General features: G+C 43.4%; 1 protein-coding gene across 2 annotated transcripts in view; it reads right to left on the reverse strand.

The window, feature by feature from the left end:
• Nucleotides 1-20,527, reverse strand: part of MAPRE3 (microtubule associated protein RP/EB family member 3) — a 202,983-nt gene that overhangs the window by 51,339 nt on the left and 131,117 nt on the right. For both annotated transcript variants that reach the window (XM_030198625.1, XM_030198626.1), the window contains one exon: nt 12,997-13,142. In XM_030198625.1, coding sequence (XP_030054485.1) covers nt 12,997-13,142 — 146 coding nt within the window. The remainder of the gene's footprint in view (nt 1-12,996; nt 13,143-20,527) is intronic.

The raw sequence follows: 20,527 nt of genomic DNA on the forward strand, positions 1-20,527 counted from the left end.
TTCTCAATGGTATATCAAAGACCTCCTTTAAATTAAAAAATAAAAATAAAAATTGATACCATGCAGAATTCATGGCTCCTTCAATAATGGCAAGTTTTCCAGCTCCTGAGGCAGCAAAGAATCTCCATACCATCACACTACCACCACCCTACCACCACCATGTTTGACTGTTGGTATGATGTTTTTACTGTTGAATGCTGTATTTTCTTTATGCAAGACATAATGGGACCTGTGCTGTTAAAAAAGTTCCACTTTCGATTCATCTATACATAGCACCTTATCCCGAAAGGCTTGGGGTTTATCCAGATGTGTTTTTGCAAATATAAGATGAACAATGATGATACTCTTGGATAGCAGTGGTTTCCTCCTTGCTATTCTCCAATGAATCCCATTTTGAACCAGTCTCTTTCTTATTGTGGTTTCATGAACACTGTCCTTAGATGAGACTAAGAGAGGACTGCGGTTCTTCGGATGTTCTTCTGGGATGTTTTGTGACTTCCTAGATCAATTGTTGCTGCACCCTTGGGGTAATTTTGGTAGGCTGGCCACTCCTGGGATGATTCACCACTGTTCCAAGTCTTGTCCATTTGGAAATAAAGGCTCTCACTGTCATTCGGTGAAGTCCAGACTGATATATTTCAACAATTTTTATTTCTCATCTATTCTGGAATTTCCTTTGATCATAGCATAGTGTTCTTGTAGAACTTTTGTAGTGACTACTTCACTTAGTTCAATATATAGTGAGGTTTGGATTCACCAGGGCTGGCTGCAGTCAAGCCTGACTGTGTTCAACCAGTAACAGTCAATTGGCTAGCTAAGTTAACTAACGGGGTAGTTACTTTTCACATGGGTGATATGGGTGCTGGATAACTTTGTTCCTTAAATAAATGAAGTAATAATTTAAAAACTGTGTCGTGTTTATTCACGTTCCCTTTGTCTAATATTAAATTTTGTTTAAAGATCAGAAAACATTCAGTGTGGCATATATCCAATAATAAGGTAAATCAGCCACCTCTTTTTGTCTCTTTCTCCCCACCTACTCACCCTCCTTCAATCCAGCCTCTCGGCCTTGCTCCTCCTCCCCCCCCACCCCCACTGTGGAAGCATGTAGTACTTTTCTCAAGAAATTGCACCTTGACCCCTCATACTTCCCTCCAATTTCTAACTTTCATTTCTTTTCAAAGATCCTTGAGAAACTAGTTCTCCAACTGGAGTCTTTCCATGATTCTAATTCCCTTCATCCTTTCCAATTCAGTTTCCACCAGAACCATAGCGCAGAAACACTCTTACTATCTTCCACTCCTCTTCTTGATAGCACCATTCATAGTTATTTCCAGTGACCTCTCCTCTTACTTTGATACAATTGATCACTGCTTCTTTTCTGCCTCCACTCTCTAGGCATTCAGGGTACTATTCTCTCCTTCCAACTCTTTCATGAGGAATCTCATTCTCCTAACTAGCCAGTACTCTCAGGTATCCCCAGGGTTCTATCCTTGTCCTAACTCTTTTCAACATCTTCATTTCTCCCCTTCTCACTCTTATCCAGGAACAAGGTTGCACACTTTTGTGCTATGCGGATAATATCCAGACACTGTCGCACCTCCAACTTCTCCACCTCAATTTCTACCATGAACAAGTTGCCTGGAACAGGTTTCTATCTAGCTTAGAAATAATTGTCTTTTCTTGAACACATCAAAATGTTAAGCCATTGTTTTTCCCAACCTCCCTTTTCTTAACTACCGTCTCCTTCCTTGTTCTGACTCTGTCAAGATTCCTGATGTAATCTTTGAGTCTAAACTTTTAAGTGGAGGAGTAGCCTAATGGTCAATGCAGTTGGCTTTGATCCTGGCAACCTGGGTTCAATTCTCACTGCAGCTTCTTGTGACCGGGGGCAAGATACTTAGCCCTCCATTGCCCCAGGTACAAAAAAAAAGTTTAGATTGTGAGCCCTCTAGGGACAGAGAAAGTTCCTGCATATAATGTGTACAGTGCTGCGTACATCTAGTGGTGCTATAGAAATAAATAGTAGTAGTAGATCGACTCATTGTGGTGGTACGCTCTGCATTTTTCACTCTATATCACATTTGTCTTTTCCGCGCTCTCCTTGATCCTTTTCTAATTCGCTTTCTCCTACTTGCCATAGTTCTCCCTATGTTGGTCTTCCCCTGTATCTGCTCAAACGTCTTCAAACTCATACAATCAACAGAAGTTAAGCTTCACTTCTCTCATCGACTCGACCATGTCACCCTATTTCTCCGTTTAGAACACTGGCTCCCATTCTCAGCATGTGTGAAATTCAAGATCCCTTGTTTTCAAAGGTCGTCTCCTGTCTGCTCCTGCCTCTCTCTGTTTTGTGCTTATTCCCTATACCCCTCCATGCTGCCTCCGCTCTGCCAACGCCAACCTGCTTTCAGTCCCCTCCCTCCCCTCTTTTCACCTGATCCTCCTGGGAAGCTGCTTTTGGCTTTCTCTGAACCACCCTTTGGCATGCCCTTCCACCTCACATCCATACTGAACCCTCCTATGCCAAGTTCAAATTCCTACTTAAAACCCACCTTTTCTGTGAAGCATTTGACTCTGCCTTCTCCTAATTGTCTCCCCCACTCTCTTGTGTTACTTCCCCATCGATTTTAGTTGTTGTAAACCGCATAGTTGCCTCAACAGTCCCTTTGTGGTATATCAAGCATTGGAAATAAAAATAAAAGCTTTTTAATGTTTTTTTAATATACTGCCTTTCCTGCAAACATAGCTAGGCGCTTTACATCACAAAATTGTTTTTCACATCATTGTAGCTATAAGGATAGCTATGCGGTTTAATTTAGGATAGCCTTTATGTCCGAGCAAGAATTTTCAGTGGCACTATCCATAAAGCTGTTGCTTACATGTAATGGGGGTTCTCCTTAGATAGCAGGGTAATGCAGTCACACTTGCTGGTTGTCTCCGACCGAGCCTGAGTACCAGTGTGATCCTACAGCTAAGAAGCTTATTGAGGCTTCATAGATCATACACAGGGATTCTTGTACCTACAGCTATCTGATAGAAGGGGGACAGAGGGTGGGCAAGTGTGGCTGCATTTCCCTGCTTTCTACAGAGAACCCTTCCCCCATTACAGGTAAGCAATTTCACTTTCTCTGGAGACAAACAGGGGAGATGAAGGCATACTTGCTGGTGAGTCTCTAGCTGACTGAATGTCTGTGGGGCAGTAGTACTGTTCTCAGCAAGTAAAAAGATTCCAGAGGACATACTGGCTGAACGCCATGTCCCAGTCAGTGGAGTCGTCCAATCAATAATGTTCAGCATGTAAGAGGCAAGGCCCAAGTTGCTGCTTTGTAAATGTCCATGAAGAGTACATAAGTACATAAGTAGTGCCATACTGGGAAAGACCAAAGGTCCATCTAGCCCAGCATCCTGTCACCGACAGTGGCCAATCCAGGTCAAGGGCACCTGGCACGCTCCCCAAACGTAAAAACATTCCAGACAAGTTATACCTAAAAATGAGGAATTTTTCCAGTCCATTTAATAGCGGTCTATGGACTTGTCCTTTAGGAATCTATCTAACCCCTTTTTAAACTCCGTCAAGCTAACCGCCCGTACCACGTTCTCCGGCAATGAATTCCAGAGTCTAATTACACGTTGGGTGAAGAAAAATTTTCTCCGATTCGTTTTAAATTTACCACACTGTAGCTTCAACTCATGCCCTCTAGTCCTAGTATTTTTGGATAGCGTGAACAGTCGCTTCACATCCACCCGATCCATTCCACTCATTATTTTATACACTTCTATCATATCTCCCCTCAGCCGTCTCTTCTCCAAGCTGAAAAGCCCTAGCCTTCTCAGCCTCTCTTCATAGGAAAGTCGTCCCATCCCCACTATCATTTTCGTCGCCCTTCGCTGTACCTTTTCCAATTCTACTATATCTTTTTTGAGATACGGAGACCAGTACTGAACACAATACTCCAGCTGCGGTCGCACCATGGAGCGATACAACGGCATTATAACATCCGCACACCTGGACTCCATACCCTTCCTAATAACACCCAACATTCTATTCGCTTTCCTAGCCGCAGCAGCACACTGAGCAGAAGGTTTCAGCGTATCATCGACGACGACACCCAGATCCCTTTCTTGATCCGTAACTCCTAACGCGGAACCTTGCAAGACGTAGCTATAATTCGGGTTCCTCTTACCCACATGCATCACTTTGCACTTGTCAACATTGAACTTCATCTGCCACTTGCACGCCCATTCTCCCAGTCTCGCAAGGTCCTCCTGTAATCGTTCACATTCCTCCTGCGACTTGACGACCCTGAATAATTTTGTGTCATCGGCGAATTTAATTACCTCACTAGTTATTCCCATCTCTAGGTCATTTATAAATACATTAAAAAGCAACGGACCCAGCACAGACCCCTGCGGGACCCCACTAACTACCCTCCTCCACTGAGAATACTGGCCACGCAATCCTACTCTCTGCTTCCTATCTTTCAACCAGTTCTTAATCCATAATAATACCCTACCTCCGATTCCATGACTCTGCAATTTCTTCAGGAGTCTTTCGTGCGGCACTTTGTCAAACGCCTTCTGAAAATCCAGATATACAATATCAACCGGCTCCCCATTGTCCACATGTTTGCTTACCCCCTCAAAAAAATGCATTAGATTGGTGAGGCAAGACTTCCCTTCACTAAATCCGTGCTGACTTTGTCTCATCAGTCCATGTTTTTGTATATGCTCTGCAATTTTATTCTTAATAATAGCCTCCACCATCTTGCCCGGCACCGACGTCAGACTCACCGGTCTATAATTTCCCGGATCTCCTCTGGAACCTTTCTTAAAAATCGGAGTAACATTGGCTACCCTCCAGTCTTCCGGTATTACACTCGATTTTAGGGACAGATTGCATATTTCTAACAGTAGCTCCGCAAGTTCATTTTTTAGTTCTATTAATACTCTGGGATGAATACCATCAGGTCCCGGTGATTTACTACTCTTCAGCTTGCTGAACTGACCCATTACATCCTCCAAGGTTACAGAGAATTTGTTTAGTTTCTCCGACTCCCCCGCTTCAAATATTCTTTCCGGCACCGGTGTCCCCCCCAAATCCTCCTCGGTGAAGACCGAAGCAAAGAATTCATTTAATTTCTCCGCTACGGCTTTGTCCTCCTTGATCGCCCCTTTAACACCATTTTCGTCCAGCGGCCCAACCGACTCTTTGGCCGGTTTCCTGCTTTTAATGTATCTAAAAAAGTTTTTACTATGTATTTTTGCTTCCAACGCTAATTTCTTCTCAAAGTCCTTTTTTGCCCTCATCTCCGCTTTGCATTTGGCTTGGCATTCCTTATGATCTATCCTGTTACTTTCAGTTGGTTCTCTTCTCCACTTTCTGAAGGATTGTTTTTTGGCTCTAATGATTTCCTTTATCTTACTGTTTAGCCACGCCGGCTGACGTTTAGTCTTTTTTCCCTTTTTTCTAATACGTGGAATATATTTGTCCTGAACCTCCAGGATGGTGTTTTTAAACAGCATCCACGCCTGATGCAAGTTTTTTACTCTGCGAGCTGCTCCTTTCAGTCTTTTTTTTCACCATTTTTCTCATTTTGTCGTAATCACCTTTTCTATAGTTAAACGCTAGCGTACTTGATTTCCTAGTTTCACTTCCTTCAATGCCAATATCAAAACCGATCATATTATGATCACTGTTATCAAGCGGCCCTCGTATCGTTACCCCCTGCACTAGATCATGAGCACCACTAAGGACTAAGTCTAGTATTTTTCCTTCTCTTGTCGGCTCCTGAACTAGCTGTTCCATGAAGCTGTCCTTGATTTCATCAAGAAATCTTATGTCCCTTGCGTGTACAGATGTTACATTAACCCAGTCTATATGCGGGTAATTGAAATCCCCCATTATTATTGTGTTGCCCAGTTTGTTTGCGTCCCTGATTTCCTTTAACATTTCCGCATCCGTCTGTTCGTCCTGGCCAGGCGGACGGTAGTACACTCCTATCACTATCCTTTTCCCCTTTGCACATGGAATTTCAATCCACAGTGATTCCAAGGAGTGTTTTGCTTCCTGCAGAATTTTCAATCTATTTGATTCAAGGCTCTCGTTAATATACAATGCTACCCCTCCACCAATCCGATTCACCCTATCACTACGATATAATTTGTACCCCGGTATGACAGTGTCCCACTGGTTATCCTCCTTCCACCAGGTCTCAGAGATGCCTATTATATCTAATTTTTCATTTAGTGCAATATATTCTAACTCCCCCATCTTATTTCTTAGGCTCCTGGCATTCGCATATAGACATTTCAAACTATGTTTGTTGTTCCTAAGTACATCATGCTTAGTACTTGACAGTATTAATTGGCAATCTTTTGTCTGATTTTTATTGTTATTTAAAGATACCCGATCTACTACAATCTCTTTTGCAACCTCACTATCAGGATACTCTATCTTCCCTGTTATGGTGTGTTTCTAAGATAAGCAATTGTTGAAATAGTTGCTTAGTCTGTGCATTGTCACTTGTCCTGATACTGGAAGGCCCTTCTCCCTGTAACAAAACACAATGCAGTCTGCTACCCAATGATATGGGTAGCAGATATGGGTCTGGTTTGGAGGCTGAAAGGTCAGGGTTGTTAGGGTTAAAAGTGACAAAAAGCTAGGTAGACTTTCGGATCAATTCAGTTTCTTTCAGACAGTAGAGCAATGGTCTAAGATGAAAAGGGATGCTTCTGCTGATGAAGCATGGGGGGCCAGGAAGAATGCTGGAAAGACAATGGATTGATTCAAGTGGAAACCGGAAACAACCTTTTGCAAAAAATTTAAGATGAGTCAGAGAATTACTTTGTTGTGGTAGAACTGAGTGAAGGGTGAGTATGTGACCAAAGCTTGCAATTCACTGACACAATAGCTGTGAGAAACACAGTCTTCCCTTGTGATATACTTCAGGGAGGAGAGTCCAACTGGTTCGAAGGGTTCTTTCATCAAGCAAGCCAACACAATATTAAGGTCCCAAGATGGTGTTGGGTCTCGTAAGGGAGGGTGTAAGATGGCTAGGCACCACACGAATTGAGGGACTGTGGGATGAGTGGACACAGGTTGGTTATCAATTCTGTCGTAACAGGCCACAATTGCTGAAAGGTGAAGTTGAACTAAAGTAATTTTGAAGCATAATTCTAAAAGATGAAGATGATAGGAGAGCAAGTGTTGAAGCGGACAAGAGATTGGGTCCATGTTTCTCACTCTAGACCAGTGAGTAAAGCAAGTCCACTTAGACTGGTAAAACATTCTGGTACTGGGACAACTAGAAGTACTGATTTCACTTCTTGGGAAAACAGAAGAGAATCTATGAGGCTCTGCTCAATCTCCATGCTGTGAGGGACAGGTTGGGCAGATGGGGGTGTAGCAGATGGCCCTGGTGTTGCGTTAGTAGTGTTGGATGATGTCCTAGAGGGACTGGAGTGTCTAGTAGAAGAGTCAGTAACCGAGAGAACCATAGCTGTCTGGGACATCGAGGAGCAATTAGGATTATCTCTGCAGCATCTTGAATAAACTACTGCAGGACTCTGGAAATAAGTGGGAATGCAGAAAAGGCATAAAGGAGACAATGATTCCAAAGGAGGTTGAAAGCATCTCGTGCTACAGCTAGACTTACCACATGGAGCAAGCAGATGAGCAGGCATTTGGCATTGTTCAAGGCTGCTTGGGGAATCCCCCATTTTTGGAAACATCGATTAACAACCTCAGTGTCAAGGGACCATTCATGTGGGTTTAATTTGTGCCAGAGAGTCTGCAATTTGGTTGCTATGTCCAGGGAGGCACATTGCCCTGTTAGTGGAAATTGCAATTGCCAGGTGCCAAGTACGTGTGGCTTCTTGACATAGACTCGGGGATCCCAAGCCCCCTTGCTTGTTCAAGTAGAACATGGCCACCTGCTTGTCCATTCAAATAAGGATATACTTGTTGTAAACCCTTTGTTTGAGTACTTGTACAGCAGAGTAAACTGCTTGAAGTTCCAAATGATTTATGTGGCGTGAATACTCTCTGAGTGACCACAGACCCCGAGTTTTTATTTGATTGAGGTAGACTCCACAGCCATACATTGGTGCATCAGTTCTGATGGTGAGTTATGGAGGCTTGAAATGACATCCTGCAAGGAGGGGTAAGAACTGACACCACCAATGAAGACAGTCCTTGAAGGCTTTAGGAACTGGGACACAATGGTTGAGAAGCTAGGTCTTTTGATTCTTATGAGTTCTGAGATGCTACTGTATGGAGAACTAGATATACTGTAGCCACCATATGGCCGAGAAGTTTGAGAAAGGTGAGTGCGATTGCAGTCTTTGATAGGCACAGGTGGGTGAAACAATGGGCAATGTTCTGCCTTTGTTCCTGTAGTAAGAAAGCTTTTGCTGATAAGGTGTCCAAATTGGCCCCAGTGAAAGTTTAGCTTTGCACTGGAGTTAGGTGAGACTTTGTGTAATTGACTATGACTCCCAAACTCTGGAGAGTGTGCAGCTGGGTTGGTAGCAGACAGGATTTGGCACCTGCGGCTGTTACAACAGGGCTGCACGGTCCTGTATAAAATGGTGTAGAATCTGCAGAAAAGAAGTCAACTGGTTTTGGGTTCCCGAGAGAGAAATTTCAGAAATTAGTGGTGCCATATATGAAGAAGGTCCTGCCCTCTCATGGGAAAGAAGACGAAAGAGACCTCTTAGTGGCCCACTGGAATGCTGTGGAGAAGGGTTAGCAGGCTTGTTGTCCAACTACTTATTCTTTTTTGTTACCTTACCTGTCCCATGGTCCTGAACCTTTTTGGCAGAAGTCAGCAAGGAGGGAGTTGAGGGCAGCACTGCATCCTTTTCAGTTTGCCTGTGAGATTTTTGCTGCTTCAGCAGCTGAGCCGTGTGGTGCGCAGCCTGTGAGCAAGGGCCGGCAGCTGAAGCGACAGAAATGTTTGGCGGTAGAGAAGCGGTCTGAAGTTTTGCAACCTGGCTTTCCCTGTGAACAGCTCGCCGCTGTTCACAGTGTGACATGGTGTGAGAGGGCAGTAGGAGATAAAGGCGTTCGTGTTCTTGCACTCACCTCCCCCAGCAGTCCCTAAGACTGAGCCCTGCAGGGAGGGAGAAGGTAACTTGGTATGTGGCAATGTTGCTGCTATATCCTGGAGTGGAAGACACACTTTCTCCATTTTCCTTTTCCCTGTAGGTTATTTTTCTTCTCTGCTGTTAAGCTATTAGGCCTCTAAAAGACTCTATAATGTGATAGGTATTTCCCCCCACCCTTTTCTGAGGGAGCCCCTGAAAAAAGTAGAGAGGGGAGAGATGCAACCAATCAGAAGTGAGAGAAAAAAAAACTTGAGGAGACAGAGTGGAGTTGCTGTAGGCAAAGGAATCTCTGCGCATTCTCTATTAAGCCTCAAAAAGCTTCTTAGCTAGGGGAGAGCACAGTTATGCATGCTCAATTGGAGACCTCACCAGCAACTACGCCTGTATCTTCCCTGCTTGTCTCCAGAGAAAGTGCTGCTGAAAATTCAGAGATGAGGTGCTTAGCTGTATAGTGGCTGTTACAAAGATAAGTGCTTTTCAATAACAGGCCAAAAATTCACAAAGCTGTTAAGTCTAAGACCTCCCTTAATGTCTTCCCTTTATTTCTTTATAACTAAGTGTTCTATGTTCTTATCCCATGCTTTATTGAATTGCATTACTGGTTTTGTGTCCATTAACCCCAGTGGACAGCCCTTCCATACAGAAAGGTTTTCCAGTGTCACTCCTAAACCTGCCCCCCACACCCCCTTAAGATCCATACTCTTTTGGCCTATGGCTTCCTTTCCTTGCTTCGTTTGCCTTATATACATCCAGGAGCGTAGCAAGTCCGGCGTGTGCACTATGCGACACCCCCCCAAACGCTGCTGCCATGCCCCACCCTGCCCACTTTACAAGGGAAGCTTCCCTTGTGCCCCTGCGACTGCACCACCCACACATAGCTTGCTACGGCTCTGTAATAATATATCTTCAAGGTTTTTGAATGTTTCTGCAGGTCCTCCATCTCTCCTGCTTGGTATACAGTCATGTTCTTAAACCTCTTCATTGGGCTTTTGGCATAGAATCTGTACTAGTTTGCTAGCCCTTCTTCAGGCTACAGAGATATAGCCTTCAGGACTGGACACAATACTCTTGTGAGAGCTCATCAGTGACTGGTATGAAGGCTTTATCACTTTATTGGACAAATCAAACTCGGGTATACATATAAAGTAACACATACCATGTAAAATGAGTTTATCTTGTTGGGCAGACTGGATGGACCATACAGGTCTTTATCTGCCGTCATTTACTATGTTACTATGTTATTTTCTATTGGTTACATTTCTCTCAGAGTACCTTAGCATGCATTCCTCTGCCCATTGCCTCGCTGCATTATTTTGCACAGTCACCCCGAGGCCTATCTCAGTTTGGCACTTGCCTACTGCTCATGTTTGATCTATTCTTACTCTACACCGCCTTGAGTGAATTCCTTCAAAAAGACGGTAAATAAATCCAAATAAATAAATACTTGACCACAGAAAAATACCAACTGCCCAATCCTGACTACCTAGTTATTCAAGTCTACAATAGGGATACATCCCAATCGTACAAGTCTGACCCATTACAGGATGTAACTGTTTTGCCAGTCAGCTTTTGTTTCCTTCTTCATAAGTTCTCCACTATTCTGAGTAAAGCAACACCAGAAAACAAAGGTGGTGGAGAGAAATAAAAACAGCAAAGTGGCCTGGGATAAGAACAGACAACCCTTATGCAAAGAAGTAAGGAGAAAGCTCTCCGATTTTTATACCCCTAAATTATACAACTCTACACTTTTTATTGACACTGAATCTTAGCTGTTAAGCACTTGACCACTCCTGAAGATTTCTTGTATCATTCTTTATTTTGGGGTCCTTTTACTAAGCTGCATTAGTAAATGGGCTTAGTGTGTTCTAACACTAGACTTTCATGTGCACTAAGTCTATTTGTAGCACAGCCGTAAATTCAGCTTTTTTCAATTATATCTTTTTCTGGCTGTGCACTAATGTTAGCATTAATGCACAGCTACCAAAATAAATTAAACCAGAAGCCAGTGGCACAGCTAACACTAAATAGGTCCTGGATGGAAAATTAAGATGGGCTTCCCTATAACACCCTCTCTCCCAAGTTAGTGGGGATGGGGATGGGGGAGGGGGAGGGGAAGGAGGAGAAACCCCTTCAAAGCTCCAGTAAACAAACTCTGCAGAAAGCAAACATATTCAAGACCTATACAAAAAACTGAAATGCAAGGTATCAGAGATGCATATTTCCTAAAGATGATGTATTACAATTAATTAATTAAAAAAAAAACAACACTTTTTTCTACATTTGTTGTTTCTCTTTTCTGCTTTTCTCTGTTTTTTCTCAACTCTCTTTCCAGGGTCTCCTGTCATTTTGATATTTCTTTTCTATGTCCACTATCCCCTATCCCTAGGCCCCCCCCCCTCCCCACCCACGTTCAGCACCTGCCCTCTCAATGTCCCTATCCCTTCCCTCTGTTCCTGTCCTTCCGCTTATCCAGCTTGTCATATTTCTCTTCTCCTTCTTCCACACTCCCCACCCCAGGCCCAGCGTCTCTCTCTGTCTCTTCCCCTCCCCAGACTGGCATTACTCTCTCCCTGCACTGGTCCATTTAGACTGGTAAGACATTCTCCCCTAAAGGTCCAGTCTTTCTCTCTTTTCCAACCATTTACCACAGGGTCCAGTATCTCCCCACATCCAGTTTCTGGTCTCTCTTTCTCTATTCCCTCCACTCACCCCTTCGGTTTAGCATCATCCCTCACCTTTTCTTTCCCAGGTCTCACTCCTTCCCTCTTCATTAACCCCCCTCCCACCACCACCACTCATGTCCTAGCATCCTTCTCCCTCTCTCCCCTCCCCTAGCAGGTCAAGTATCCCTCTCTTCCTCTGCCCCCCACCATCTGAGGGTCCTGCATCTCTCTAACCCCATCCTCTTCCCACCACAGGTCCCAGCATTTCTTCCCTCTCCTCAAGCAGGTCCGTCATTTCTCTAACCTTCCTCCTCCAGTGCCCTCAAAATCCGCTGCGAGGTAAACAGACTGCCTCCAGCCAGTGCTGTCAGGGTCTTTCCACTGCCACATTCTACCTCTCTGATATAACTTCCTGTGAGCAGGACCCAGAAATAGAAAGATCCCAGAAGTGCTGACCAGAAGCAGTCTGTTTACCTTGCTGCCTCTGCTGGCTGCCTGCTGTGGATTTCAGGGGCCCGCGGGGAATACTGGACCTGCAAGGGGGCAGAGGGAGGGGGAGAAATCCCAGGACCTGCAAGGGGGCAGAGAGAGGGGGAGAAATGCCAGGACCTGCCAGGGGTTTGGGGGGAGTGCAACCGCAAGGGGCCCCTACCATTGGGTGGCCCTGGGCATTTTGAAGGGCTCACTCAATGGTAGCTAAGCCCCTGGTGGGAGCACTTACTGCCTCCTATTTAGGAGGTGCTAAGGGCTCTTATATTGTCAGAATTATTCAGTTAGCACAGCTAATATCAGGACACTAGCTGAATAGCACTTCCATGCCCATTCTCTGCCCCTGGCATGCCCCCTCAAAAAAACCGCCCAAAAAACCCACCATATGGTTAGGGCACACAAATGGAGAACACAGTAATGCTTTACCACATACTGCATTCGGCCATTTTTTCTGTGTTAAGCACAAATTAGCGATTAACATAGCTTTGTAATAGAACCCCTTTGTCTACCCTACTAACAGTGTCCACCCTATTTTAAACCTTCCTGTAATCAGCAGGAATAATAAGCAAGATTGAATCCTTGGTCTCCCTCTTATTTGCTGCTTATGTTATTCCATGCTATTTTGATGGTTGTGGTACATCTTCCTTGATGATGTTTTTTTACTTAAACTAGGGTAACCAAATACTTAAATGTTTACTTGTAGGAGAGAAATTGAAGCACTGGGAACACCCACCTTATCAACATTCATTTTCTTAAACGCCGCCTGTAATACTTTGAAGTTGTGGATATATTCGTGTTCAAGTTTTGCCTGGAATTTAACTTTCTTCAAGTGTATGGAGCCTGGGAATAACATGTCCATAAACTGGCAATATGCTGCACCTGGAAAGAACAGACACTTCATACTGGGAGAAAATGCACACAAACTAAGCAACAATCACTTTCTTTTCAACTACATCAAAGCCAGAGCAGCATAGATCTAAATACAAAACTACTAGAAGTACCACTATATACACCCTTAGAAGAGAGTGAGTTGGATTTATCCAGACTAGTCCATTCCGGCGAGAGGCAAGCTCCTGCATCATAATACAAGTTCCCTATACATGAATAATTTACATGGTATCTGGGCAAAGAAAATATATATTTTTTGTATTTTGTTTATTGCTGATAAAAGTTTGCAAGATGATATGGATATAATTCCCAACAAGATGGGGTGGGCTGTGGTGTAAGTGGTGTCTCTCTCTCTCACTGCTGCTCCCCATGAGAATGTCAAGGGTAAGCTCCCTCCTTTTTTTTTTTTTTTGATGGTCACTCCCTCTAGAAGTAAAGGGCTTCTTGCAGCCTCATATGTCACTTTTTCTTTGATAAAGGAAGTTACTGTGGCCGACAAAAGTCAGGAGTAGCAATGGCAAGGCAGAAGAGGCTGCAAGCTAATTTGAGGCATGTTGACAGTAGTCAGAAGATAGGGGGGAGATGGGGACAGGATAACTTCTTCCAGTTTGTGTGCACTGTACTCTCACACAATATCCTCCTTCCCCAGTGGAAATCCAGCTTAGGGCTCCCACCAACTTCCTTTGTTTGGTCTGCAACTAGATCATGCCCATTTCCCCCATTAAGAAGTGGAGAATAACCATTCATATTTGGATTCTATAGGTCATACAGGTTCTCCAGCAGTAATATACAACACAAGATTATTTTCAATATGGAAATCCCCCTTCCCCCAAAAAAGTTTAGATAAAAATGTGTGCTGCCCATGGAGTAGAACCCCGGAGGAGCGCAGTGACATGAGAGGTGAGAGGAGGAGCGGATGCAGAGCTGACAGCCAAAGGCTGCCTGCGGTGCCCCACTTCCTTTTTGAAAGCATTTTTGCAGGTTTAAGTTGTTTTTTTTTTGTTTTTGTACCGGCCGCTGCTGCTCAACAGGAGAAGCAGCAGTGGCCGGAAATAACAGCTGAGCTGATGTCGGACGGAGGGGGGAGCGGTAGCAACCTGGGGGGGGGGGGGGGTGGAGGGGTGAGGGGCGGCGACCTCGGGGGGGGGGGGGGCATGGCGAAGGGCTGAAACTGCGCCTCCATCGTTCCGAATGCTGCTGTGCTTTGATTGGGCACTTTCGCTGCTGATGCACCCGGAAGTGGGAGGCGTCAACAAAAGCACGAATGTCTCAAGGCTTGTGTCCACGCAGTCAGCTTCAGAACGTTGGAGGTGGGTTTTATTATATAGGATATGCCACACAAGACTGAACCCGCATGAATACCAATAGCTTCACTCAGTTTTTTACCAAGTTTGGTTCAAAGATTTTATTTTCAGGCTAGGTATGAGCGAGTAAAACGTTTTGTTCAGAAGATGTGCTGTGAGAGCACTTAAACAGTAGGACAGAACTTCACTGGTAAGTTATTTGCTGGGAGACTGCTTTTAAACTTGGGGAAAGATAGAGATAAATAGGTAATTTCAGTGTCTTTATTTTTAAGTTACTCTGCTTATTTAGCAAAGACAGTTTAAGTTTTCTTTGTTTGTTTAGCATTTAACATCTAGCATCCGTGTAGAGCAGGTAGTCCCTGGAAACCTCAGTTTAGATCTAGTTCTTAGTGGCATGAAGGACTTAGTACAAGAGATAATGGTGGTGGGTCTGCTGGGAGACAGTGATCATAACATAATCAAATTTGACTTATTAACTAGAGTGCATCACTCAGGAAACCTACTATTGCAGCATTTAATTTTCAAAAGGGTAACTATGATAAAAAGATGAAATTGGTTTTAAAAAAAGGTATAGAAGATGCTTAAAAATATAATTTTGGAAGCCCAGACCAGATGTATTCCACATATTAATAAAGGTGGAAAGAAGAGCAAACGACAGCCAGTATGGTTAAAGGGATACGTAAAAAGCTATTACAGCCAAAAGAACATTTTTCAGAACATGGAAAAAAGATCCAAATGAAAGTAGCAACATAAGCACTGGCAAGTTTGATGAAAAGCATTGGTAAAGAAGGCCAAAAGAGAATGCAAAGAGAAACTTGCGTCGGAGGCAGAGTGCCCCGGGGATCTGTAATGGGACCGATGCTATTTAATATTTATTAATTATCTGTAAATGGGAACAGTGAGGTGATTAAATCTGTAAATATCACAAAACTATTCAAAGTGAAAAATTGCAGGAAGACCTTAGAAAGTTAGAAGACTAGGCATACAAATGGCAGATGATATTAAATGTGAACAAGTGTAAAGTGATGCACATTCAGAAGAATAATCCAAATCATAGTTATTTGATGCTTGGTTCAATGTTCCACCCTAGGAGTCAGTACCCATGAAAAAGATCTAGGTATCATTGTGGATAATACGCTAAAATCTGCCAAGTGTGTGGCAGTAGCCAAAGAGCAAACAGAATGCTAGGAATTAATAAGAAAAAGATAGAAAATAAGAAAAGAATATTACAATGCCTTTACATCACTCCATGGTGCGACCACACCTTGAGTATTGCATGCAATTCTGGTTGTCTTATCTCAAAAATGATATAGCAGAATTAGAAAAGGTTCATAGAAGGGAGACCAAAATGATTAAGGGGATGGAACTTCTCTCATAAGAGAAAGTGCAGGATGGGGGTGATTAATTTTATTACCTGTGATTTTTTTTTGAATAACGATTAATGAATAATGTGTTAATCACAGCAACAGCTGCAATTAATGTGCAATCCTAATTATACTTGTTAATTTCCTTTAGTTTTGCTTGCACCATCCGTGACCTTACCTGGAATATTTTGGTTCAAGGGACTCACTGAGTTCTCTGCTTCTCTTTTTAGTGGTGTTCTTATTAAGAAAAATTATTGTTCACTGAATTTAATTATGTCTGCAGTGCTTTGATGGGACATAGGTATATAGGACCTTCTATAATTTGGCAGAGACATGCTGAAGTTTTCCACAGAGCATCAGTCCTCATACAGGCAATGTCATTGGGAATAGACAGTTCCCTAGCTCCATCTGCTGGTAAGAAAAGGATACAAACCAATTGTATGGGATCGTTCAACAGGATTAAAGGAAAGGGTGGCATGGACTCAGCTATCCATGGTGGGCCACATGTAGTGATCCCTTCATCATTCACAGCTTCTTCCTGTATGTCTTTCTCTTCATCCTACATGGCTGTTGTCTCCAGCCTGGGATGATACATTTGTGAAACTGTCTGTGCAGCTGGAAATGGTGCAGTAGTGGATAGTGGATTTCTCGGGTCACATGTCTAAGGTAGAGGCAAGGGTTGCAGCAGAAGCAAAACAATAAATTTATACCTTGCTGGGATGTTAACCTCATTAGGGTTGTCTGTGGAGTCTATGATCTTTTATGTATGTGCTTTCCTATTTTTATTGTAGTTCATTTCTATTTTCTTGTTCTTTTATACTGTTAAAATTTTGTAAACTGCTTTGATATATGCTTTACGTAAGGCAGTACAGTAAATTAAATAAACCTGACGTGGTGGCATTCATACAACTTTGCACCAACATGAGAATAAATTGGAAAGGTTTAAGAGGTTAGGGTTCTTCAGCTTGGAAAAGAGATGGCTGAAGGAGGATATGATAGAGGTCTATAAAATACTAAGTGGTGCAGAATGGGTAAATGTAAATCAATTTTTGTTACTCTTTCAAAAAGTGCAAAGACCATGCAGGCCAGTACATAGGAACATAAGAGTAGCCATACTGGGTCAGACCAATGGTCCACCTTGCCCAGTATCCTGTTTTCCAAACAGTGGCCAAGCCAGGTCACAAGTACTTTTATCATTTTGGTCACTCTTCTTTGAACTTTTCTAATTCCATTATATCTTTTTTGAGATATGGCGACCAGAACTGAACGCAATACTCAAGGTGCGGACGCACCATGGAGCAATACAAAGGCATTATAGTATTTTCGGTCTTATTCACCATCCCTTTCCTAATAATTCCTTACATCCTGTTTGCTTTTTTGGCTGCCGCCGCACACTGAGAGATTTCAGCAAATTATCTACAATGACACCTAGATCTTTTTCTTGGGTGCTGACCCCCAAGGTGGACCCTAGCATTAGGTAGGATTATTCTTTCCAATGTGCATCACCTTGCATTTGTCCACATTAAATTTCTATTGCTATTTGGATGCCCAGTCTTCCAATTTCCTAAGGTCTTCCTACAATATTTCACAGTCCGCATGTGTTTTAACAACCTTGAATAGTTTTATATCATCTGCAAATTTAATCACCTCATTCGTCGTTCTGATTTCCATATCATTTATAAATATGTTAAACAGCACGGGTCCCAGTACAGATCCCTGCAACATTCCACTGTTCACTCTCCTCCATTGAGAGAAATGACCATTTAAACCCTACCCTCTGTTTTCTGTCATACAACCAATTACTCACCTTCTATCCCATGACTCTAATTTTCTCAGAAGTCTCTCATAAGGAACTTTATCAAATGCCTTCTGAAAATCTAGACACACTACATCAACCGGCTCACCTTTATCCATCTGTTTATTCACGCCTTCCAAGAAATAAATGCAATTTGGTGAGGCAAGACTTCCCTCAGCTGAACCCATGATGACTCTGTCCCATTAAACCATGTTTGCCTATGTGTTCTGTAATTTTATTCTTTATAATAGTTTCCACTATTTTGCCCGGCACCGACATCAGGCTTACCAGTCTATAGTTTCCTGGATCACCCCTAGAACCCTTTTTAAAAATCGGCATCACATTGGCAACCCTCAAATGTTCAGGTACTGCAGATGATTTTAATGACAGGTTATATATTACTAACAGCAGATCAGCAATTTCATGCTTGAGTTCTTTGAGTACCCTTGGATGTATGCGATCTGGCCCAGGTGATTTACTACTCTTTAATTTCTCAATTTGGCTCAGTACATCTTTCCAGGTTCACCAAGATTTCTCTCCGTTCCTCCACATCATCACCTTTGAAAACCATTTCCAGAAATCTTGCCTCACCAATCTATTACATTTCTTTGACGGGGCAAACAAACATGTGGATAAAGGTGAACTGGTTGATACTGTGTATCTGGATTTTCAGAAGGCGTTTGACAAAGTACCTCATGAAAGACTCCAGAGGAAATTGGAGAGTCATGGGATAGGAGGTACTGTCCTATTGTGGATTAAAAACTGGTTAAAAGATAGAAAACAGAGAGTAGGGTTAAATGGTCAGAATTCTCAATGGAGAAGGGTAGATAGTGGGGTTCCCCAGGGGTCTGTGCTGGGACCGCTGCTTTTTAACATATTTATAAATGACCTAGAGATGAGAGTAACTAGTGAGTTAATTAAATTTGCTGACAACACAAAGTTGTTCACAGTCATTAAATCGCGGGAGGATTGTGAAAAATTACAAGAGGACCTTATGAGACTGGGCGTCTAAATGGCAGATGACGTTTAATGTGAGCAACTGCAAAGTGATGCATGTGGGAAAGAGGAACCCGAATTATAGCTACGTCATGCAAGGCTTCACATTAGGAGTCATCGACCAAGAAAGGGATCTAGGTGTCGTAATTGATGATACTTTGAAACCTTCTGCTCAGTGTGCTGCTGCTGCTGCTAAGAAAGCAAATAGAATGTTAGGTATTATTAGGAAAGGAATGGAAAACAAAAATGAGGACATTACAATGCCTTTGTATCGCTCCATGGTGCGAGCATACTTCGAATATTGTGTTCAATTCTGGTCAACGCATCTCAAAAAAGATATAGCGGAATTAGAAAAGGTACAGAGAAGGGCGACGAAAATGATAAAAGGGATGGGACAACTTCCCTATGAGGAAAGGCTAAAGCGGCTAGGGCTCTTCAGCTTGAAGAAAAGGCTGCTGAGGGGAGAAATGATAGAGGTCTATAAAATAATGAGTAGAGTTGAACGGGTAGATGTGAAGCATCTGTTTACGCTTTCCAAAAATACTAGGACTAGGGGGCATGTGATGAAGCAACTAAGTAGTAAATTTAAAATGAAACTTAGAAAATGTTTCTTCATTCAACATGTAATTAAACTCGAATTCGTTGCCAGAGAATGTGGTAAAGGCGGTGGGTGAGCTTAGTAGAGTTAAAAAAAAAAAAAGGTTTGGACGGCTTCCTAAAAGAAAAGTCCATAGACCATTATTAAATTGGACTTGGGGAAAATCCACTATTTCTGGGCTAAGCAGTATAAAATGTTTTGTACTTTTTGGGGGCCTGGATTGGCCACTGCTGGAAACAGGAAGCTGAGCTTGATGGACCTTTGGTCTGTCCCAGTATGGCAATACTTATGTACATACTAGTGAAAAAGGCCCGTTTCTGACAGAAATGAAACGGGCGCTAGCAAGGTTTTCCTCGGAGTGTGCATGTTTGAGAGAGAGTGTGTGTGAGATTGACTGTGTGAGAGACAGTGAATGTGCGAGTGTGTGTGTGTGACAGAGAGAGAGTGAGACTGGGTGCGAGCGTGTCCGTGAGCGAGAGAGTGTGTGTGTGAGAATCAGAGTGTGTGCCAGGGGCCCCTCCCTGCTCCGTCCCAGTTCCAGGGTCCCCCCTTCCCTCCCTCCGAGTTCCAGGGTCATCCCCCCCTCCGAGTTCCAGGGTCATCCCCCCTCCCTCCAAGTTCCAGGGTCCCTTCCGGCTTCAGAGTCCCCCCCCCCCACCCTCCCTCAGTTTCAGGGTCCCCTCCCTCCCTCTCAGTTCCATAGTCCCCCTCCCCGTTCCAGGGTCCCCCTCCCAGTTCCACGGTCCTGTCCCCTACCTTCCTCCCTCCGAGGTGCTTGGTGGGGGGGGGGGGTTGCTATTTGCTGTCAACCTAAGGAGACACTGCTTCTGGCGTCCAGCAGCTAAGTCCTGTCGTGACCCACAGGCAGCTGGAGGTCCGTCATACTGTTTCAGTGACATAATTACATAAGTAATGCCACACTGGGAAAAGACCAAGGGTCCATCGAGCCCAGCATCCTGTCCACGACAGCGGCCAATCCAGGACAAGGGCACCTGGCAAGCTTCCCAAACGTACAAACATTCTATACATGTTATTCCTGGAATTGTGGATTTTTCCCAAGTCCATTTAGTAGCAGTTTATGGACTTGTCCTTTAGGAAACTGTCTAACCCCTTTTTAAACTCTGCCAAGCTAACCGCCTTCACCAAGTTCTCCGGCAACGAATTCCAGAGTTTAATTATGCGTTGGGTGAAGAAACATTTTCTCCGATTTGTTTTAAATTTACTACACTGTAGTTTCATCGCATGCCCCCTAGTCCTAGTATTTTTGGAAAGCGTGAACAGACGCTTCACATCCACCTGTTCCACTCCACTCATTATTT

Source organism: Microcaecilia unicolor, chromosome 3 (genome assembly GCF_901765095.1).
Source record: "Microcaecilia unicolor chromosome 3, aMicUni1.1, whole genome shotgun sequence".
NCBI lineage: Eukaryota > Metazoa > Chordata > Amphibia > Gymnophiona > Siphonopidae > Microcaecilia > Microcaecilia unicolor.